Here is a 23865-nt window from a genome sequence, read left to right on the forward strand (position 1 = left end):
ATGTCTGTCAATCATTTCTCAAGCTGTGACCATTTCCGCTGGACCGCTGATCCAATTGGATGAAATGTTGGGTCAAAGGTTATATTTACGGAAAAAGGCCGTTATCTTCACAAAAATTGATTTATCCTGGGGTCTTAACCTTACAGTCTATGGTCTTAACACAATTTTTCTTTCCAATAATATATATATTTTTCGTTTGTAATAATTGGACCACTTTTAATAGAAAAATGTAATAACTGGAAAAATTATTTATTTTATAACTGTTAATGGAATATATTACTGTAAGTCAGTTGAGGAGTAATAATGATGGAATTGTAGTACAATTTCAAAGTACAAATACTAACAACATTGATAAAAATGTATATAGTTATGTGCCCTAGTCCTATGGGATTGTTTTTATATAACTATACTACTACTACTAATACATTATAATTTTATCCAGCACTTGTTTGTTAGAAATAATTGTAATTATAAAATTAGAATATGTTATTTCTTCCACCATTTCTCATTGCATCTATTTAATAACATAAATTGGAAGGTGACTTAATATTAAAGAGATCTATTTTAATTCATTCGTTTTACCCATGCAAATACTTGCATAATGTTCTCTTTGTGAACCCTTGAACCAATCCCTCACTTATTTTGTTTTTACCAATTTCCTTAAAATCTTTATACAGGAAATTTTATTATTATATTATTTTATATTGTTAATATTAATTATATTATTTCTGTAACTATATAAATGACTATTATTTATTACACATTTAATTACACACTTATAAAAAAATCAACTATAAAATCAATTCTGTTATCACCTGTTAACAAATATGATCTAAAATATGTTCCGTTATATATATATAATTCTTCTTTATTTTGCATTTTCTTCCTTATATATGTCATTTAACTTTAAATGTGCACAACGTGACTGTATATGTAAATGTAACGGAAATATGAACTGTAAGTATCTGTATATTTACAATAAAATTCATGCAAAATATCTCTCTCATCAAAAATCTAAATAGAAACAATGCATGTAGCAAAAACGCTTTTCAGCACTGAATATAGTACTGGGGAGTATCGAGCAAAAGAGTGTTTTATCCACTGATCTATATAATGACATTATAGTCATTGTTTTTATCCCTAGATATGGGCTGGCCAGACGGATTGTATTTCGTGATTGTACGTTTATCACGTCAATCATCCGCTTTTCTCCGCCCACCGCGTCGATAGACTTCCTGAAAACGCTCGTGCCTCCCCTACAGCTCAGGAAAGCTGTAAAACTCGACATGTAGGGGGAACAGAAAAAAACAGGTAAGTCCGGCATTACTTTCGCTTTGTCGTTTATTACTATTATTAAAGTCATTATACCCCGTAAGACACATAAAAGTTTCTAGGACGCCTCATTTGATGAAGAATTTAAACAGACACAGATCCGTTTTTCAGGTTGATGTCCCTGAGCTCCGCGTCGGCTTGGCTATTTAAAATGACAATAGCAACATGTTTTCTGTGTACATTATTCTAATCGATAAAACAGTGTTTTATCTTTACCAGCTTTAAGGTTATAACTGCTTCCGTTAAGCACAAACAAGTCCACTCATACCCATATCATGATATACTAGTTCCCTGTGTTGGCCTGTCATCAGCTAACTGTGTTGATATGCGAGTTTGGCTCTGAGTTGCTAAGAAACTGCAGTTGTACTTATTCATTTCCTTGCCATTAGTTTATTTGATCGTTTGAACTCACGTTTGGCTTGCAATTCATTTAACAGAATTATTATTATTATTATTATTAACAGTCCTTTAAGATAGCATATAACCTTGATTCTTCGTCCACTTATGATCATGCATCTTTATTTCCAAATCTCATATGAGCAGCCTTTTGTATGTAAATCCCTAATTTAATACAAATTCACTCAGATGTTAAAATCCCCCTTGCAACACTTTTAAATGAATGGGTGACTGTGACAGCTGACAGGCCACCTGTCTCATTCAAGAGACACTTTGTTTTGAGGTTGCTATTATATGTGTAATGTGACAAACAGAGCTTTGTATTTGTACCTTTGCTCAATTGGATTGCTAAGCATTTTTTGTCTTTTAATTGTAGCCCTGTGAATGTATCGATTTCACAACTGGTTGCCTAAAGAATGATCTACACAACTGTGTGTAAAGGTCATCAGTTTTTTTTTTTTATTACTATTATTTTATGATCTGTGAGGTCGGAGCTGACTAATTATAAGTCAAAAGATTTGAAATTGCTTTGGTGTATCTGAATGAATAATATTATCATATCATTGATGCAGTAAAAAGTCTTGGTGATAAAAGGGACAAAGTGTGCAATCATTTGTGTGAAGCCCAGACAGTCAACAGTGCTCTTTTGGCTCTAGAAAGGTGAAGCTTTAGAGAGGAATGCACTTTTGGTCTTCTATGGGTCTTGCTTTCTTGACAGTGTCTCGACCCAACTTTGCAAAAGGCGAAGTGGACATCACAGGGTTGTTGTTCTTTTTTTCTTTTTTTTAACAGTTATGGAAATCTGCCAGGCATTGATTTCACATGAGTCTTAACAAGCAGGACCGGAAGAAAATTAAAGTGCATGATTGCTGTGATAAGACAAGAGTCACATATTTCTGCATTGAGCATTACTTTCTGACTTCCAAAACAAAGGCTGCAGATGTTGAACTACAACTAAAACATCCTACACAGCCGTCCGTCTCGTCCCAGATGTTTATAGACTATGTGTCGATATATTGGGCCTCTCAACTGCAGCCGTTTCCTGTCCGCCATAAACTTGTACTATGAGATCTTAATCTGTTGAATATGTCGCCAGTTCACATTTCAGACATTCCTGTTCTCCATTGAGTTGAAATTGCGATTAGATTTCAACTCATCCACCTACGTGGTGTTGCGTTTCGGGCACAATCGCGGAATTTATATGTGGTGTCATCCAAGATTGATGCCGGACAGGTGTGTAATTCCACCCCAGGCCCAGACTGGTTTTTTTTTCTCTCTCTGTTTGGGTCAAAATGAAACCGCATTGCGTATTTGTGTTACCTAACAGTGGCAAACCACAGGCACCTGGACATTTTTAATTATGAACTTTGTATTTAGACTTTAAATCCATCTGTTCACATTTATCCATACTAACGGTTGCCACACTCTTTCTGTTGAGAAACATAATTGTATTGTTCAGCATGTTCCTTTTTGCTGATGTCATCATGATACTGCAGTATTAGTTATCTGATTACTTAAGTCTGGTAAGGTGAGGTGCAGGTCAAGGGTCAAATTAACACCACATTCCATTAGAAGGGCAGTAAAGATGATCTTGAGTTCTAATACATGAGATACACCAAAGTTTGGGGTGTGTGTGTGTGTGTGTGTGTGTGTGTGTGTGTGTGTGTGTGTGTGTGTGTGTGTGTGTGTGTGTGTGTGTGTGTTCGTGTGTGTGTGTGTGTTCGTGTGTGTGTGTGTGTTTGTGTGTGTGTGTGTGTGTGTGTGTGTGTGTGTGTGTGTGTGTGTGTGTGTGTGTGTGTGTGTGTGTGTGTGTGTGTGTGTGTGTGTGTGTGTGTGTGTGTGTGTGTGTGTGTGTGTGTGTGTGTGTGTGTGTGTGTGTGTGTGTGTGTGTGTGTGTGTGTGTGTGTGTGTGTGTGTGTGTGTGTGTGTGTGTGTGTGTGTGTGTGTGTGTGTGTGTGTGTGTGTGTGTGTTTTAAAAAGAAGTTAATACTCCGCAAGGACATATTAAACTGATCAAAGTGTGACCGAAAAAAAAAAAAATTTACTAGGCTATTTCAAATAAATGCTATTCTATCGAAGAATTCTGGGGGGGAAATGTATCGTGATTTCGACAATAATATTAAGTAGCTCAAATGTTTTCAACTGTGATAGTAATGAGTGGTTTCTTGAGCACCAGCTCAACATATTAGAATGATGGCTGCTGAAAATTCAGCTTTGCCTTCACAGGATGCCTTCACAATACAAGTGTAAAATGTAGTAGAATTGAAAACAGTTATTGTAAAATTGTAATGATATAATCAAAAATATCATATCTCACCAAGTCCAAACATTTTAACTTTTTGGTAGTATCTTGTATAACAGAAGGTCTTAAACTTCTTTTCAGAATAATAGCCTATATTACTTGAGCTATATTGCTTTGTAAGATGTCAAATATTGCATTTAATCTTTGAAAATGTAATCTTTCTTTTTTTCTTTCTCCAAACCTTCTCTATGTCGCAGGGCACCTATAACAGTGGATCAAGAGGATAACTATGACTTGAGACCCTGTTCCAGCACTCCACCTCTTTCTGTATTCTGGGTTTTATTTATTTCCCTTTTTGAGGACTATCCTGCAAGGATTGAATTCAGCTTTCATGGATATCAAATCCTGGATTTTCTGGCATTTTTTTATTGGGTGAGCTAGAATACATGATTTCCCAGCACTACTACAATCTCAGATGCTGTTTTGGGCCAAAACCAGTAGTTCATCTGTATCACTTCCTCAGCCTTGTTGTTTTTGGATAGGAACTGTATTTTCAGTTGTCCACCTCGATAAGGTTTCATTTGGTTCTTCTCAAACACTATCCTCGGCCGGGCCATTACCTCTGCTCTTTGTCTTTGTTTGTCACTGAACATTTTCGTAGCATTTATAGGGTTATTATTAACCTTAGTGCGTGCTTATTTTTAGTCATCTGTTAGTTCTCTGACCTTAAAACACTGCATTGTTAATTGAGATTGTGCTTCCAATTTTATTTAAACAACTTGTAAGAAAGTATCTGTTTAGTAACTTAAGAAATGTCGTTTAATGATTATTTATGTAGACGCGCACACAATTCTGTTTAATCTTGAAAAAAGACTTATGCATTTTCTCATATTTTGCCAGTGAAGTCAGACACATTTGAGAAAAGCAAATAATCTGGCTTATTTGTGCATCTTTGTTTTTTGTTGAGATACTAAACTGGAAATCTCTTTTGTGTATTGTGTTTTGATCAGATGATAGTTAGAGGATTTAGCCTTGTTTCCAGGCAAAATGCACTGATGGGAAAGATGTAACTCTATCAGGGATAGAAAAGCCTGCTGAAGTTTCTTTCTTGTTTTGAATAGACACCTGTTGAAGCACTTTCATCATTCATAACTTGTGTAACATTAAGTTTATGCAAAAGCCCATTGATTGGGCTTACAAAAGCTGAGACATTTGAAAATTTGTCTAGTGTATCCGTCCAGAAAGTAATCTCTCTACAACACAGAAGAAAGACCTCTGCATGAGGCACTCAAGCTGTATAGTCCAAACATACTTTTGAGGCCAGACATTGAACATGCGCTCCCCAGGCCCCGAAAGCCCGTCCATGACCGAGGAAGCCCTGTTGCATGGACAGTTCAGCGGTTGGAGTAGCGGAGGGGGAAGTGGAAGTAACAGCAACAGCAGCCCCAACAGTCCTGGAGGCATATCTTTACCTTCCAGCCCCGCCTCCACCAACTATGCCCTGACCCTCACACCAACTCACGTCCACGTCCAGCGGTTGTCTCCACGTGCGGGGAAGCAGTCCAGGCTGCTCCTGCCACTGGCAGAGCTGACCGGATGCAGCTGCCCACGATCACCTGCCCCTCCTTTGCTGGTGCTTTACTGGTACCCTCCGGGTAAACGTCGGAAGGGCGTCTCCAGACACAGACAGGTGAGGGCGTACTTGGCAGAGAGCAGAGCTGAGGCGGAAAAATGGAACGCTGCTATACAGAGCCTGCTAAGGGGGATGGATGTCAGCTCCACTACAGGTGGGTGTCAGGGTTTGATCATTCACAGATGCTTTGTCTTCAGGTAGAAATTAAATATAAATATTTTAAGGACAAAATTACTACAACTTAAACGTAAAATTCAATTGAAAACTGAAGATAATAGTCAAATAATGGATGCTGCTAATTCTTTATGACGTCTGAGTCAGTGCTGTTGCATAAAATGTTGTTAATTAGTATGTCTTGTAAATAGATGCCACTTTGATTTCTTGTAATTGAGCTAAATTTATGTGAGAATGAATCATGTCTGTCTGCATTTATTTGTGTAAGAGTTTAACTGTTGCTTCCCTTTTTTCCTTGTTTTTTCACTCATAATGTGTACCACATGCTGTCATTGACGGTCAGAGAATGGGTGGGTCTGTGGCAGGGAAAATACAGCCTTAGTGCAATAGTGCAGATCATTTGGTAGCAATGCACCACCAGGCTTTATTGACTTAAACAGATGCTGCGTGTTGTTGCTCTGTGCCTGTTTTTAACTGCTGTGCTGTAGTTAGTTGTCAGTGCTAGTCGTTGCAGTTCAGAAAATCATTAAAATACCTTTATATGATAAAAAAATAAATGTTTGTCTTGTAATTTGTGTTAGAAACTCAGATTAGCAGGTCTAGTGGTGTGAAAATGTAAGTGCTCTCCATTAAAGGGATAGTTGACCCAAAATTTTAAATTCTGTCATTTACTCACCCCTAAGTTTTCCCAAACCTGTATGAATTTCTTTCTTCTGCTGAACACAAAAGAATAAATTTTGAAGATTTTCAGTAACCAGACAGTTGACGGTAGCCATTGACTTCCATACTATTTATTTTTTTCCTACTATGGAAGTCAATGGCTACCGTCAACTGTCCCTACTGACAATCATCAAAATATCTTTTGTGTTCAACAGAAGAAAGAAATTCATACATTTTTTTTTTTTTGTGAACTATCCCTTTAAAACTGGGTATTTTGTTTTGAATATATGGACATTTAATCATCATTTCAGTTATACTGATTGGTTAAACTATAATTAAAGCAAAACTAAAACATAACATTTCACAATCAGCTGTTTAAATGAAAAGAAACTAATTTTACATTTATGGGCAAAGTTAACATCAAGGAATTGACAGGAAAGTCTTGCCTCAGTTTAATTTCAAAATACGTGAATCAGTCGTCTGAAAACAATAAAACAGCATCACTTTGCCCCACATGATGGGAAGTTATCAAGGAAGAAGCCTTCAATCTTTAAAAAAAAAAGATTACATCTAGGTTAAGATCAGGACTAGGACCATGCACTGTGCTCTGGATAGATGAGACTTATCCCAAATTCTCAAATCCCAGAACATAATGAAATGTTCTCAGATAACACACAGCTGAACCGTTAATGTAAGAAACTAAGCGATTCTGTTTTTGGAAAAATGTCAAAAATACTGTAAAAAATAGAATATAAATTATCCAATTGGATGATTTAAATTCTCTTTTTATCAGTATTTTTTAAATGAAGGTCAGATGTGTTCTTGAGGTTTACTTATTTTTCACATCAATTAAAACAACATCATGTCTACTTTCAGATGGTTTATGACTGGCTTAGTGTTAGTATTAAGCCTTAGAATGAAGGTCTTATCCTCACTTGCTTGTTTTTGTTTGCAGAATTTTGCAAAAGCATGTTGCCCCGTCCCCGTCGACTGTTGCTGCTGGTGAACCCATTCAGTGGCCGGGGTCAGGCGATGCAATGGTGTCAAACGCACATACTTCCAATGATAAGAGAAGCCAACATCAGCTACAACCTCATACAGACAGGTAAGAACAACACGCACACATGTTGACTACAAATGGTTCAAAATAAAAGCGCTCACACCAACAGTTGACAGAATCTGACTTCTTGCATTGAACTGATGTGATGCATGTATTTTTATTGTTGTGCAGAGCGTCAGAATCATGCACGTGAGCTAATCAGAGAGATCTCACTACAAGAATGGGACGGAATAATCATTGTATCTGGAGATGGACTGTTGCACGAGGTGAATATCATGTGGCTCTGTTACATTATATATTAACTTTGTACAAATCCCAGATGGAATCTACTGACTTTTTGCAGGAAATTTGTTTGGTAATTTTGCTGGAATGGATCTAATCCATGTAATGGATTAAAACATGGTAAAATACATTAAATGGTTGAGAACAATACTCTATTAGTAGCTGAAAACATGTACCAAATATTAAATATATGAAGGGGCTTGGGGATGTGTAGAACATTCTGAATGACACAAGTTTGATTTTTGTATTAGCTGACTGATCTACCACAGGCTTTGTATGTAAAAATAAGATTATTTACGTATTAATCTGTTTCCATTTTTAAGGTGATAAATGGCCTTATGGAAAGGCCAGACTGGGAACAAGCAATAAAAACTCCAGTGGGAATTCTGCCTTGTGGCTCTGGAAATGCACTTTCTGGTTCCATAAACCACTACGCAGGGTACGAAACGTACTTGAGCTCACCTGGGACACATTCTGTGAAAATCTCTTGTTCTTCAGAGAGCCTCCCTTATTTTTTATGAAACTGTTTGACCAAAAATGTAAAATTCTGTCATCTACTACTAATAACTACTACTTGTTATTTTTCTTATGAGCCCTCGTATGCAAAAAAAAAAAAAAACGGTGTGTAATGACGGGTTTTATTTTTGAGAATACTTTTAAATCCTGTTTTTCAGGCATTTTTGCAAGCTTTTACTAAGATGAGTTTCATACATTTTCTCAGTAGTTGTTTGCTCTATGTGTAGGTGTATTGGTAGCAATGTACCTACTTTTACACTCTCAGAAAAAATCTGTTGTGCTGATTCACTTCCATATTTGAATAATTCTTTGAGCCATCTTTTTAGTAAAATCAAATTTAGTTTTTTTTGTGTGTTCTAAATGTGATTTATCTAATCTATTTATTTTCTTGTTTGTCTCAGATATGACATGTGCCTTCGGGAGCCTCTCCTCCTCAACTGCTGTTTTCTGCTGTGCCGGGGTGGGGTTAAACCGATGGACTTGGTCTCTGTTACAACCAGCCCATGTGCTCCATCATCCACATCCAATCAGAATGGGCACCCACCTGCTCCCAAGAGGCTTTTCTCTTTCCTTTCTGTGGCCTGGGGTTTTGTGTCTGACGTGGACATTGAGAGTGAGCGCTACAGAGGGCTGGGTTCAGCACGGTTTACACTGGGAACACTGGTGAGATTGGCTTCTCTGCGGTCCTATAAGGGTCGTCTTTCCTATTTGCCACCCGGTATGGTCAACCCGTCCTCCGATGCCATGCCTCAGCTGCCCCGAAGACCGCTTTCACGCAGCATTACCGAAGGATTGGAGGGAGTTTGTCACACACCCATCCACCGCACCTGCTCTGATATGGGCCTGAGTGAACAAAGAAGTCTCCGTAAAGGAGATGGAGAAAGAGAGAGGGAAAGAGAACTGGAGAGGCAGGAGAGAGAGAGGGAGAGGGAGAGGAGGAGAGAGAGGGCAAGAGGGGTTGGGGTAGTGAGAGCAAGCAGTCTTGCAGAGGACAGAGAGAGAGAGGTGGAAGCAGAAGAAAAGATGGAAGAGACGTCAGAGACCAGCTCTGAATCAACCGAAAGGGAAGAGTGTGACAACATAGCCAGAAATAATGGGAATGGAAAAAAAGATAATGGACAAAGAGTGATGAAAGCAAGAGATTTGAGTGACAGAGATGAGGTAAATGAGTGTGACGAGAGTTATCAGACGACGCCACCTGACATCCAACACACATTACGTAAAAACTCGCTTCCCTCTAGTCAGATTATTAATGCCTTCTTCAGCCAGCCAATTGGTGCTGACACTGACCAAGACTTGGAGGTGGCAGGTTATGGGAAGGAAGACGAAGACATAAATGGCACCTACTTTCAGAGAGAGACCTTTCCTCTGGACAAGTCTCGCGAGCGAGCCCTCACCATCTCCTCCTCTCCATTCCGCCAGTCTCCTTTCAAAGCTTTCAAAGCTAAAACTATGGACCAGAACCAGAACCCCTCACGACCACGGCCCCTCTCCCTTCTCCACCAATCACATTCAAACTCTCTCCCCCCAAAATTTCCATCCCTTTCTCTGTCCCTCTCGCCGACCCCTCCTTCGTCTCCATCTTGCGCCTCTCCCCACTCTTCTTATCTCGCACCACGTCCCAACACTCCCAGCTCGTCTTCCCCATCGCCTTCTTTTCATTCACCGACCCCTTCCTTCAACTTTGACCTCGCAGAGCCCGCAGGACCCTTGAAGAACCATCATCACTTGACATCCATCAATTTACCAGAGGATGATCTGCTACCTCCTCTGGACCAGCCTCTCCCTACACGTGACTGGGTCACTATTGAGGGTGATTTTGTCTTAGTGCTTGCCATCTACCAGTCCCACTTGGGAGCAGATCTTCTCGCTGCGCCTCAGGCTCGATTTGATGATGGGTTGATCCATCTGACATTTGTGCGGGCTGGTATCTCCCGGGCAACGCTGCTTAGACTGTTTCTAGCAATGGAGAGAGGAGCTCATATGTCTCTAAGCTCTCCCTACGTCAGTCATGTTTCTGCTCGGGCATTCCGCCTTCAGCCGCTTTCACCACGAGGAACCCTCACTGTAGATGGAGAGCTGGTGCCCTATGGGCCACTGCAGGCACAGGTACGTGGAAGTATAGGGATGCACAATATATCAGTACCACATTAGTTATCAGATATTAAAGATATAGTTGATATTTCATTGATTGCAATGTTAAAGACTGATAATTTAATAACACTAGCAAATCTCATAATCAATATATTATAAAGATTTAACAATGTTGTGATGCCTAAATTCTCTTTAAGCATTTAAAATGATTGATTTGTTTTCTTTCTTTTATTTTTTTTCACTTTTCTGATTGCACATTCTTTTGTCCCAGGTGCATCCCTCCATAGCCCGTTTGATTGTTGGAGACTCTGGAATAAAGATTACAAGATTCTGACCTGTTTGGAACTGAACGGGCAAGGATTAGCGTGACGCTCTGGATTATATAACATTTTGCCGTCCGCATATTGGGGGAGAGAGAAACAGAAAGCCAGCAGTTGCAATCACTGCTTTTACTGGGATTAACTAAGGGATTGCTTATTCAAGCTGCATATGCAATGAGTGATTTTGAATTTAACGAAGGGATGAAAACTTGCGGCCTATTGCATGACTGTAGGATTACACTTGGATTACCCTCACTGTAGTCAGAGAGAGAATGCAGCAATGTCTACATAAAAGAGGAAATGGCAAAACTGAATGTGTCCAAATGGTGTATACATTTTAGTATGCATTTGTGCATAGATTCTCAATAGTGCTCTTGCCTTATTTCAGAGAGTGAAAAAAAATACACAGACAAACACTAAAAACAAAAGCTGTCTTAGGTTGCCACACCCACATTCAAATATGGCTCCACCCATTTTGCATAATAGGTACCCATCTCTGAACTTTAAGTGCAACCCTCCTTAATTTACATAATTGCTTAGTTCAATGTAGAATGAACTGAATTGCTAAATGAGGTTTCAGATTAAGTGTGACACTAAGTCTCCGTCCAGCTCTGGAAACCGTTGTTTAATGAAACTGATCAGAAATGTTCTTGCATCAATTTTTGCGGGTATTTTTTTTAGGACACAATCAGTGTCGATTGAACGGAACCTTTAAACATGGTCATGATATATATTGCATTGCTATACTGTAAAAAAAGCATGCAACAATCATGGTGATGACGTTAATTGATAACTAGCTATATAGCGAATACAGATTGAAGCTTGGAAAACTTTCAGTTCCACATTATTATCGAAGCATATGCTATGTGTTCTATGAGTTACAAATTTGCATAGTGTTTGCTCACTTTTATTCAGAGAAATGAAGAAAGGACTGGAAGTTAGGGATCAACTGCCAATGCATCTTTAAATCCTTTTCCTGAAAGATTATTAGTGATCAGTAACTCTAACATTTTAGTCTATTTCTCTCAAAACAATTTTTAACACCGAGTCACTAGAGCAAGAGGAACTGTTGAAAGTCCAGCTGTGGAGCTGATTTGGAAAGGAGCCTTTCCAGTGCTTTTAAATTTTACCTAAATATTTATTGGAGAAATACCCTATTTGCATTTCTTTTATCCTTTTAATTTGACAAAGTACCATAATTTGACAATTGCAAACTCTTTTTGCTCTAATTTCTGAATTTGCAATGATTAGTAAATAATATTTAACTCCAATGACTCGACTGGTATTTCCGAACGGCTGTTCAGTTCTTTCTAGTGCAATAATTTCAGCTTCTGTTGATCACGGCTGTCCTCAGCTCTTAAGCATCAGCTGATGTGTAAATCTAGTTGTTTTGTTTGTGAGTCTGGGTACTCAAAATGATTTTCAGCTGCAATCAGATGGCCAGTTATTTGTTTTTGTTATTTATCCCCTATATTTCCTTCCTTTTTGTTGTACCATGCTTTAGAGTGATATAATACATTTGGTATCAAACTGCAGTCCACCTTGAAAATGGTCTCTTCATTCTACAATGCTTGTATTAAGATTGTAATTATTATTAAAAGAATATTATATTAAACATGTATACATATATCATTTACAGTTCCTAGTTCTGTATGGTTTAAAAGTTTAGTTTCAGATAAAATTTAACTATGAAACCTTGCATGTTTGTTCTCCTGTCTTTTGCTCTTGCTTTCTATAGAGGTATCTCTATGAACACTGAGGATATATGTTTTCTTCCGGTTTATTTCAACAAATGTCGTTTAGGAATGTTTTTTCCTCCGATTAGCACATTGTCAAGGGTAGACGAGACCAAAAAGGAGCTTGAACTATGACAAACGTGCCAATTTTGCACATTCACGGTTGTAATTAATAAAACTGATTCCGAGGTGGAAAAAAATGCAAGTTCCTCAGACAAGATGAGTAAGGCACCAGTGGGCTGATAGCCCAGTGTTTCACTTCTCTCTGTCTCCTAATGTTTATCAGGATTGCACAAGTCGGTAAACAAGGAAGCCGTCGTCTCTGACTCTTTTCCTCTCTTTCTTTCAGCTCTTCATCTTTCTCTTCAGTCTTCTAATCTCCACACACACGGTTCAGCCACAATCTTGTTTGTTGTAGTATCTCTCCCTTCCTATCAGCTCATTGAGCGGTTTATTTTCCCCATGTTTAGTACTGCATTGCCCTTTTGCTCCTGTAGATTACAGCTATAGTCAGCATTGCCCTCTCCCTCCACTCGCATCCTCTCCTTTTCCCCTAGAAGCGATACATTGTTTTGGTGCTCTTTTGTCCTCATGAGTGGCTCAACTGTGGCCTACACCATGTCTTAACTGCTCATGTGCAGTTGGAGGCCGCCTACTGGTTAATTTAGCCACTTCCCTGTTGCTTACTCTCCATTGTGAGCACATTTAAAGGTCCCATATTGTCAAAACTGAAATTTCCTGGCTTTTTTCATAACACAGAGGTCTAGGGGCTATGAAACTACCATAAGTTACAAAACAGTCAATCCACAGACAAATGTGTACAACCTGCATAAAGTAGCTGTGCCTTTTCACGAGCTGCTGTGACTTCCGTATAAATGTGATGTCAGAACTACTCAGTCACCGCCTTCAGTCCCAACCCCGAGCACTGCCCACCGTCAGGAAACTACATCATTGCACAGGCTTCCGAAAAACACTAATATAAGGGAACAGTGGCTAATGTTTATTCAGAAACGCCACAGCAATTTAGTTCGCCCTTAACCGTCTGTTCTGCATATTTCACAAGTGATTGCTTTGTTAATCAGGCACAGTTCAATGCCGGTTTTTCGAAGCTCCTCAAAGACGCTGCAGTCCCTCGTACTTTTACCAGTTTACCTTGGGCATCAATTGCAGCATGTTCTCACATTCTGTGGGCATCTTTGCACATTTACCACAAGCACAGAAAATGCAACATTGTAAAAGAAATTGTAGCATATCAACTTACTGTATCAATAGGAAAGCAATGGTTACATTCGGTGTCTGTCTGCTAACGTTATTATAAAGCAGTAAGTGTTTCAAAATCAGTGTAGCCTATATAACTAGCTATTAACGTACATATTAATCTGTGTGCAGCATTGATGTAATAGTAATTATAATAGTCCTACTATAGAATCAAAAAAACTAAACTGGTGTGCATCCCAAGATTGGGCTCAGGTGCAGGACAACTAAGTAATAAACAAAAAAGAAGCGTAAAGTCTGCACATTGAAAATAGCTGCTCCAAATGAATTTATTAATAGCACAAAGTTTCGACCCCCAGGTCTTCATCAGGCATTATAATACTCTAACAATAACGCCGAAAGTAAGGAGGTGGTTGTTTGTCTCCTGTCGTCGTAGATTCGGGGTCTGAGTCCAAAATCGACCTGTTCTTAGCAGAGCTCCTGAAAAAGGAGCTGTAAAAATATATTGGGATGGTTTTTGAAAAGAAAGGTGTACAATATAGGATCTTTAATGATGTTATTCCCAACGTTAAGCTATAAGGCCTGTTTCAGTATTACTTTTAATAAAAAGTTAATTCCCTGGTTTCACAGACAAGGTTTAAGGCTAGTGCCAGACTAAATACATGTTTCAACGGTTTTAACTGAAACCAACTTGCACTGACATGTCTTAACCCTTTGATGCACAATCTGAAATCCCCTTCTAATGCACAACATGGGTCTAAAAAGACCCGTATTAATTTCCTGTTATTTCATGCATGGCTTGGCATTTTTTTGTTTCATCTTTTGACATCACTTTATTTCAGCATTTAATATTCCGTGATCTAGCTATGAATTCCATAATTTATGAATATTCAAAATATCTTGTTTTCAATGATCACAAATTCATATTTTAATATTTCCTAGGTTTTGTGTTAATACATCAAGTTTACACACATGGGTCAAAAATGACCCATCTATGCAAGTGTGATAAAACAAAAGAATAAAGAAAACTTGTTGTTAAAATAGCCAATTTCGCAGTTATTTAGAGATCAACACATTTACTGTAACACTTGAAATATGTTTATTGGCCACTTTGTCACACATAACACACATATAACCGATAACACTAAAATGTAATTCGTGTAGTGCAACTGTAGTGAATTGTGGTGAATGTGAATTAATGAAAAAATAAATACAAAATAAAATCACATGGGTACAGTGCCACCTTAAATTGTCATCTCAGCGCCTACATGTCTCACAAATGAAAACTATGTGCTCTTTGCACACTGGCCTGGTGCACTCTTCGATTGGCCCTCCTGCTGATGTCCTCCTGTGGCCGGGTGGTGGCAGCGTTTTTTATTTTTATTTTTTATTGTTACATTTATATAGCGCTTTTGTCTGAACTCAAAGTGCTTTACATGGAAGGGGGGAGTCTCCATACTATGACAGCAGCCATAATGCACCAGAACGCCACCACACACCGGCTTATTGGTGGAGAGGAAACAGAGTGATGAAGCCAATCAGTATATATGGGGATGATTAGGAGGCCATGATGATGGACAGAGGCCAATGGGCAAATTTGGTCAGGATGCCTGGGATTTTTTGGAGGTGCCCTCCAAGCGCCTCTTCATATGGGGCATGACAAGCTCCTCGACCATGCAGCTTCGTTAACGAATAGCCGTCGTACATTGGTCACATCACATGTAATCAGGGTGTTGTGCAGTGAAGTTGGTGTAGACATTGAGGGTGGCAACATCCAGCACATTGTAGTATTGAATAGTTTCTGGTTTCTTAACACTGTTATCATCCACCTTTTTCATCTGACAATATATACTTGTATATATAATAATGTTCTATTTCAACCTTTATTTTGAAATGAATAGAATAGAATATGTCAACAGCAAGCTAGCTAATATTGGACATGTTTCTCTTTCTCACTACTAATGGATTTCAAGGTCAAGGTAACCTTAGCCTAAACGTTCAAATATTATATCCAGTTATCTTTCACAAAATATCAAATATTTTCTGTGACAAAAAAAAATATAAAATAAGACTTACAGTACATGCATGAAATATACAAAAGCATCCGTGTTGAGTTGTGAAATGTGTGGCAGGTGAATAGTTTTCTGCAGTAAATATGTTCCTACTATTTACAAATATCAAAGGTTATATGGGTCATTTTTGACCCATGTGTGTAAAATTGATGTAGAAATACAAAAACTGTGTTTGTTTATAAAGTAGCCTAAGACAGGAAAAATAAACATAATGATTTATGGAAATCAAAAACAAGATATTTGATGAATACCTGGATTAATAAATGATAAAATACATTCAAAGATTCACACTCATGATTGAAATAACATAGGGAATGAATACGGGTCATTTTGTTGTGCATTAGAAGGGTAGTAGTGACACAAAAACGATTTTTATCCGAAAAGTAAGAAAAAAATAAAAAAAAAGGATTTGTAATTATTTAAAACAAGTTAATTGAGTAATACCTGGAATACTGAATGATGAAATGAATTAATTGCAAAGATATAGAAAATTAAAACTCACTCGGGTATTTAGACCCATGTTGTGCATCAAAGGGTTAAAGATCCCCTGGTGAAAATTAAGATGTAGATTATTTGTCTATGTGGTGTTTTTCAATATGCTTTAAGACAAACCATGTGCAAATTCATCATAAGTCAAAACCATTGCTGAGTATTTTCTCCCTAAAACGGCAGTGAACCAAAAACACTCAACGCGATTTCTACCTTGAAACCATGTGCGGGTGCAGCTTTAAAGCCTGTAGCAAAGGGGAATCTCACACTATGGAATCTCAAGTGAAACCTTATCCCGGTATATTTCGCGTAGTCGCGTAGGCTACATTTAGCAGTAGCCTATAGTGGGTGAATATTATGTATTTTACAATAAAAGGTGGAGATTTTATTAACTTGAGTAGCTTACACATTGATGTCATCTACGCTGCAGCATAGGTATGATAATTAAAACCATGTCGATGTAAGATTTGAACCAGAGGTAGGCCTAATATGTAAATAAAATAGTAAATTATGGAACAAGAACGGATCCCTGGGGGACACCTTTCAGATGGACGGTCAGAGATCTAAAATCCTGCATTGAAATGTAAAATTTCATGGTTTGTTCAAAGCGTTTTTAAGGATGCTGATTTTCAGGCAGCTGTCTGTTATGTTCAAATATGGCTGAATTGAATTTCCACTGGCCTTTGCAACTAAAGTTGACCTTGTGAATCAGGTAGGCTATACTGAGCTGGTGTGAGTGGGCTAATTTGCATATTAATCCGTAGGCCTATTAGGCCTTCTAAATAACACATATTGGTGTACATTTAAGCTTTTAAGGCATGCATTTTTTTTCACAGGAAAAACGTTTAAATATGTAATTTTGGTAATCAAAGATTAGTGACTACAGGGGGACTTTAAAATAGGCCTACGTCAGTGCCATAGTTTGTCTCAAGATGCACACCAGTAATGTTATTTTCTAAAGAACATTTATGAACGCTACTTAAATGACCCAAATTAACTTTCTAAAAACCTAATCCCGACTTAATTTAAGATCTGTCTGTGAAACCAGGCCCATATATCTAAATTGTGACTTCATATCTTGCACTTGCTAATTTTATATCTCACAATTAGTTTTTTTTATAATTTTTTAATACAGTTTGCCTACTTGAATACAGAAACAGATTTTTGATACAACCCCTGTTCCTAGATCACAAGTAGCCTACTGCAAAAATTAAGTTATGGAAGTATCTGAGTGCTTTTTCACCACAAGGTGGCGTGAACAAGCCATTTCACTTCAAGATTTTTTTTTTTAGTATAAAGGCTACTGTGACCTTTGAAAATAAGATGAATGGTGTTAATAATGATATTGATGCACTACATAACATTTCTCTTGTTTTGTCTTGGTTTTTGTAGGCCGTTGTTTAGTATACATTTTCAATTTGCATAAATTTGATTAATTATTTGATTAATACTATTATTTAGGCTATTAAAAATAATTATATTTGTTATTGAATTCTATTTTTAATATAATATTTGTTGTGGTTCTATTGTCTTAACGGTTTCTTTTGACCTCTATATTAGCAGGTCCCCACCCTTTAACTTATTCTTTTCCCCCTGAGACAAAAACAAGTGAGCATCATGTTATAGTTAAAGTTATGTTAAGATGCTCTGAAAAATAAATAAGTACAGTATAAGGATTCAAATAAGTTTGGATAAGTGTTATTTTGGTATAATTGAGATAGCCTACTCTTACAGTTTTTGTTAATCTTTTAAATTAGTTTAGGCTATATTTTGCAATTTAATTTTAGTTAAAGTTTTAGTAGTTTGGTTGATTGTATTTGTCTCTTTTTTTTCTTTTTTGTTGTTGTGTAGGCTATATAATTTGTGTATTGTGTATATTTATTAATTTTTATTTCAGTTTAAGATATTGTGGTATAGGCCTAACCAAGTTAAACTAAATGAAAATTAGAATTTTTTTGAGAAAAGTGACAATTATAGGCTAATAACCCTTTGAATTACTGTTCTTTCCTGTACACGTGTGTATTAAGAAACAACTTTTGTTGTTTTGTTAAGACGTGTGTCTGCCATTTTTATGTTTCACCTGATTTACAGGAAGATACCTGCTTTTTTTAATAGAAGTTGAGGTGGGGGAGGGACTTGAGAAACATGTGGGAGGTCTGCATGTTTTTTTTTTTTTTAAGCTATGCGTGAAGGAAGCGTGTGTATTATAAACAAAGATGTATGAGCGCACCTGTCATTCGCACGGTTGAGCTCAGGGAAAACAGCCTACAGCAGTGATGGCTCGTTTGGATTTGACGATCCTCTTACTCATGTTGTCTGTGCAGTTGGAGGTCACAGACGCCTCTCTGACACAATTCCATGGGGCAACAGCCCCTGGAGACATCATCATTGGAGGTCTTTTCCCCATCCATGAGGTAGTGACGGCAGTGAACTCCACAAGCTTCTCTCCTCCTCAGCGTCCCACCTGCAGCAGGTGAGTGTTCATTCTGGAGAATCCAGATATGAAGTTTAGAAAAAAGCGGACTGGACTGAACCGATCATTTTTGTCATTGGCTAAGTCTGTGAATATATGTTGGACAGTAAATGTTTTTTTTGTCTGTCTGTTTATTAATGGGGATTTATGGACATTACAGTAAAATATTTGTAGATGTAGAAAAATAGATACATTTTTGAAATTAGGACGTATGTCTCTTATTTTCACCAAGGCTATATTTATTTGATCAAAATACAGTAAAAACAGTAATACTGTGAAATATTATTACAATTTAAAATAACTGTTTTCTATTTTTACATAGTTTAAAATCGAATTTATTCCTGTGATGGCAAAGCTGAATTTTCAGCAACCATTACTCCAGTCTTCAGTGTCACATGATCCTTCAGACACCAGTCTAATATGCTGATTTGGTGCTTTCCCCCTAAAAATACATTAGTGAATAATCATCATTATGTACGTACTAAAGTTTTCTCTAGAGTATTTTATGCTTTAATCTGAAGAATCTTGTCACAATCATCTCTATGTGGTTTTGGTTCCCTCTAGATTCTATACAAAAGGTCTAAATCAGGCTCTAGCTATGATTCATGCTGTGGAAATGGCAAACAGATCCCCCATGTTGAGCAATTTGAACATTACTCTTGGATACCGCATCTATGACTCATGTTCTGATGTCACAACTGCACTTTGGGCCATCCAAGATCTCACACGGCCTCTCTCAGATTGTGATTCAACAACAAACTCTTCTCAACCCGTCCTGCCTATAACTGCGTTAATTGGGACCACTTCTTCGGAGATCTCCATCACAGTTGCCAGAGAACTCAACCTTCTGCTGATTCCACAGGTAAGCTCTTGCAGGTTCTCCACCCATAGAGCTCAAAATTAGGATGGGGTAATATATTGTTGTCTGTTTATCTGTTCTGCAGATTAGTTACGGATCTACTGCTACGATTCTAAGTGACAAAAGTCGTTTCCCAGCTTTCATGAGGACCGTCCCAACTGATGAGTACCAAACCCATGCCATGGTAAAACTTCTGAAGGACAATAAATGGACCTGGGTTGGCATTATCATTACAGATGGAGACTATGGGCGTTCTGCCATGGAAAGTTTTCTTTACCACACCGAAACCGAGGGAATTTGTGTGGCCTTTAAGGCCATCCTACCAGACTCCCTAGCAAACCAACAAAAATTAGACACCTACATCAACAAGACCGTGGACATCATTGAAAAAAATACGAAGGTTAATGTGGTGGTCTCATTTGCTAAATCATCTCAAATGAAGTTGCTTTTTAAGGGTCTACAGAGCAAGAATGTTGCAAGTAAAAAGGTATGGGTGGCCAGCGATAACTGGTCAACTGCTAAAGATATTCTGAAAGATGTAAAACTCTCAGATATTGGAACAGTACTGGGCTTCACATTCAAGAGTGGAAATGTTACACCCTTTCATCAGTACCTTAAGGATCTACAGTTTGAAAGTGAAGATGCGATGAACAATTCATTCCTGGTGGAATATTTTAAATCTTATACAGGAAATGCTACAAGCGCAGTACAGGAACTGATCATGTATTCGGACTTGGTCTTCAACATTCAGATGGCAGTCAGTGCTATTGCTAATGCTGTAGCTGAACTTTGCAGAATAAGACAATGCAAAACCCCAACAGCTATCCAGCCCTGGGAGGTATTTTACCACACTAAAAAAACACTTGCTGCCAAATTCAAAACTGCTTTTTTTTTTTTTTTTAGCTTGTCACAATTAACATCCTAAAAAAATCATTGCATGTTTGTGTTTCAGCTCCGTAGACAGTTGTGGAATGTCACTTTTGAGAAAGAAGGAGTAATGTACAATTTTGATGAGAATGGCGACATTAATTTGGGCTATGATATCCTCCTATGGGATGGACACGAATCTGAAGGATATATCAAAATAGCAGAATACAATCCATCCTACAGCAATTTCACTTTTACAACCAAGAATCTAAGTGATGTTAAGGTAATTTGTCCTCTTTAATGATCATTTTTATAGAGACAGATTTTAAAGTATTCTGTATAAAGCTTCCTGATTCCTGCAGTTTTTCGTCAGCAGAGCATTTCAAAACACTCATTCATAACAATACAACCCACTGAAGAGATGTCTATCCCTAACCTGTTAAAAATAAAAAAGGCACTGATTTGAATAAGGTTTATTCAGCGTAGTGAAGCCTCTCGTTCTTTTGACATCCCCCAAAAAAAAAAGGTTGCAGGCTTGCCTTCAAGTGGCTTTGGTCTTACTACGCTGCATTACGATACGGTATGGAGACCCTAAAGAGACATGGTGACGGAAGAAAAATATGAAATTGGAAGAAAAACTGTAATTCGATGCTTGTCTTGCTTTCTCGCAAATTATTTGCGTTTATCCAGTAAAACTTTGCGTTCGCTTGCAAAACTTTTAAGTATTTGGCGATTGAGCAGAAAGTTTCTTGAGGAGTCCAAAAGTTTTGCAAGGAAACACAAAGTTTCTCTGAAAATAACAAAAGTTTTTCAGGCGAATGCTGATTTCCCCAGGGAATGTAAAACTTTAAATATAGATTGTTTCATATCAAATTCCCCCCCCCCTATCACCATGCCTGTTGAGGGGCTCCATAGTACCGGCATACTATGGAAGGACCGCTACACCATTTAGAACTTGTTCTGCTTTTTTTTTCCCCTTTTTTTTCTTTTCGCACATTGTTCTCTCTAAGGAAAGGTGAAATGTCTGGAGACTCTTCCATTCATCAGCACTGTGTTTTTTTAACCGGTTTTGTGTTAAATGACCAGAACGGTATTTTCTAAAAAAGCATTCTCAAACACAGTCTTTCACTTGTTTCTCAGAGCGTGGTATCTAAGTGTTCAGAGAGCTGTCAGCCAGGGGAGTACAAGAAAACAGCATTGGGTCAGCACACTTGCTGTTATGAGTGTCTCACCTGCGCAGAAAACCAATATTCCAACCGTACAGGTAAGTTCCTGGTACCAAGTTCCTTACTCTAAAGGTGAAGTCACATTTACCCTTACTGGGCGAAATTTCACTGGAAAATTCAGACATTACAATCAGAATGAATGTGAGGGCAAACAATTTCATCACACAGATTTCACTCATGTTCAAGTTGGTCATGCAAACTTGATAATGACTTCTGTGTGAGCAATGCGTCATACATCTCTACGCTATTGACAATGAACAATGGACCTTGTTTGCACGAAAAAGTTTAATCCCAACAGTCAAAAATGTTTTTCAATTGTCTTTCAGATGCAGATTCATGTTCCCAGTGCGACTCCAATAGTATATCAAACGATAATAGGTCACAATGTAGTCTCAAACCTTATGAGTACTTTGAGTGGAACAGTGGGTTCGCTATCGTTCTGTTGACGCTGGCTGCCTTCGGCGTCCTCCTCCTCTTCTTGATGTCTGCACTGTTCTTCTGGCAAAGGCACTCTCCGGTGGTAAAGGCTGCAGGCGGACCCCTCTGTCATCTGATCCTTTTTTCGCTGCTGGGAAGTTTTGTCAGTGTCGTTTTCTTTGTGGGTAAACCGAGCGATGAGACGTGTAGGGTGAGGCAGGTCATCTTTGGTCTGAGCTTCACGCTGTGTGTCTCATGCATCCTGGTCAAGTCCTTGAAGATTCTTCTGGCATTCCAGATGAACCTAGAGGTGAAGGAGCTACTGGACAGGCTCTACAAGCCGTATGTGATCATCTGCCTCTGCACAGGGGTGCAGATCATCATTTGTACAGTTTGGCTAACCTTGTACACGCCTTTTAATAAGTTTGTATCACAGCCCGAAGTCATTCTGCTGGAATGCAAAGAAGGTTCAAATGTGATGTTCGGGTTAATGCTGGGATACATAGCTTTGTTGGCACTTATATGTTTCACGTTTGCTTTTAAAGGCAGAAAACTGCCGCAGAAGTATAATGAGGCCAAGTTCATCACATTCGGTATGCTCATCTACCTCATGGCCTGGGTCATCTTCATCCCTGTGCATGCCACCACCAGTGGCAAGTATTTACCTGCTGTGGAGGTGGTTGTTATTCTTATTTCAAATTATGGAATCCTGAGCTGCCACTTTTTGCAGAAATGTTACATAATTATTTACAAAAAGGAGCACAATACCAAAGACGCATTCATGAAGAATGTATACGAGTACGCTAGGAAGAGTGCTGAGAACATCAGGGGCTTGAGCGGAACTGAGCCACAGAGTAAAATGGAGAATTCAGCCTACATCATATCCAATCCGTCACTTGTGCCTGAGGAGGAACAAGTTTCTGAACCAAAATTAGATACCACACCTTAAAAACGTATTACGAATAATTGGATGCAAGAATTCAAGATCATGACTCAAAGCAACCATTTTGATGACGTTGTTTTCATTTAACTTAAATAGACTGAGTTAAAAGAAAGTACTAACATTATGATGATTCATCTGAATGAGGATTAATACTTGAATTCAATTATGGAAAACTAATCAAATGCATTTATGTATATGTATTTGTAAAATATGTATTGTGTATACTGTTTAATTTTCAAAAATGTAACTAAAAACGTTCATTGCTCATGGTTAGTTCATGATACTTAATGCATTAAGTCAAATGTACTGTATTTTAATGTCACCTGTATTTGTAAAATGTACATATATTTGTAAAATGTAGCTATATATATATATTTATGTGTATATACTGTTATTTGTAGCAATATCACATTTGTTAATATTAGTAGATGCATGTCAAACTATCAATAAATCATCATTTTACAACATGAACTTTTTATTAATAAGCTTTATAAATGTAGTAAAGCTAATTTTAAATGAGTTTCATTACATTAAATAATGTTAGTTTATATAGGCTATTATAACATAGTCACTGTGTTAATATCAAATTAATGCATTATAAAAAAACAGTTGAAAATTGTTTATTTAATCAAATTAATTCTCGGGAAGCTGGCACTTTTCCTATATGTATATACAGACAACATCATCCATATCCTTTTCATGGATGAATGAAACTGTCATTTCTGTTTGCTCTTCTTTACATGTATTTCACGTGACAGGGTCTCTCTTGGCTAGAGTCCTAACACATCACTGATACTGAGAGAGAGGCAGCGAGAGTGCCAGAGGCTTGATAACACCCCCTAACTCTCGTCTCCGACTG

General features: G+C 37.9%; 2 protein-coding genes across 3 annotated transcripts; both read left to right on the forward strand.

Moving 5' to 3' along the window:
- The first annotated feature begins 1142 nt into the window (after nt 1–1142).
- sphk2 (sphingosine kinase 2) lies at nt 1143–12409 on the forward strand. Of its 2 annotated transcripts, XM_079625002.1 has the most exons (8): nt 1143–1311; nt 4228–4402; nt 5317–5757; nt 7393–7542; nt 7669–7763; nt 8103–8218; nt 8697–10404; nt 10661–12409. In XM_079625002.1, the coding sequence occupies exons 3-8, from the start codon at nt 5334–5336 to the stop codon at nt 10721–10723; spliced, it is 2556 nt and encodes an 851-aa protein (XP_079481128.1). In that variant the 5' UTR covers nt 1143–1311; nt 4228–4402; nt 5317–5333; the 3' UTR covers nt 10724–12409. The 2 variants fall into 2 exon arrangements, with proteins under 2 accessions (XP_079481128.1, XP_079481127.1); XM_079625001.1 differs by having other exon boundaries at nt 1145–1311; nt 4228–5757.
- A 6018-nt stretch (nt 12410–18427) lies between these two features.
- On the forward strand, nt 18428–23476 carry gprc6a (G protein-coupled receptor, class C, group 6, member A). Its single transcript, XM_079624903.1, has 6 exons — nt 18428–18694; nt 19259–19556; nt 19639–20391; nt 20506–20703; nt 21561–21684; nt 21973–23476. Exons 1-6 carry the CDS (start codon nt 18498–18500, stop codon nt 23010–23012), a joined length of 2610 nt encoding a protein of 869 aa, XP_079481029.1. The 5' UTR covers nt 18428–18497; the 3' UTR covers nt 23013–23476.
- The last annotated feature ends 389 nt before the right edge of the window (nt 23477–23865 follow it).

This window comes from Phoxinus phoxinus (genome assembly GCF_949152265.1).
Source record: "Phoxinus phoxinus genome assembly, chromosome: 10".
Taxonomy (NCBI): Eukaryota; Metazoa; Chordata; class Actinopteri; order Cypriniformes; family Leuciscidae; genus Phoxinus; species Phoxinus phoxinus.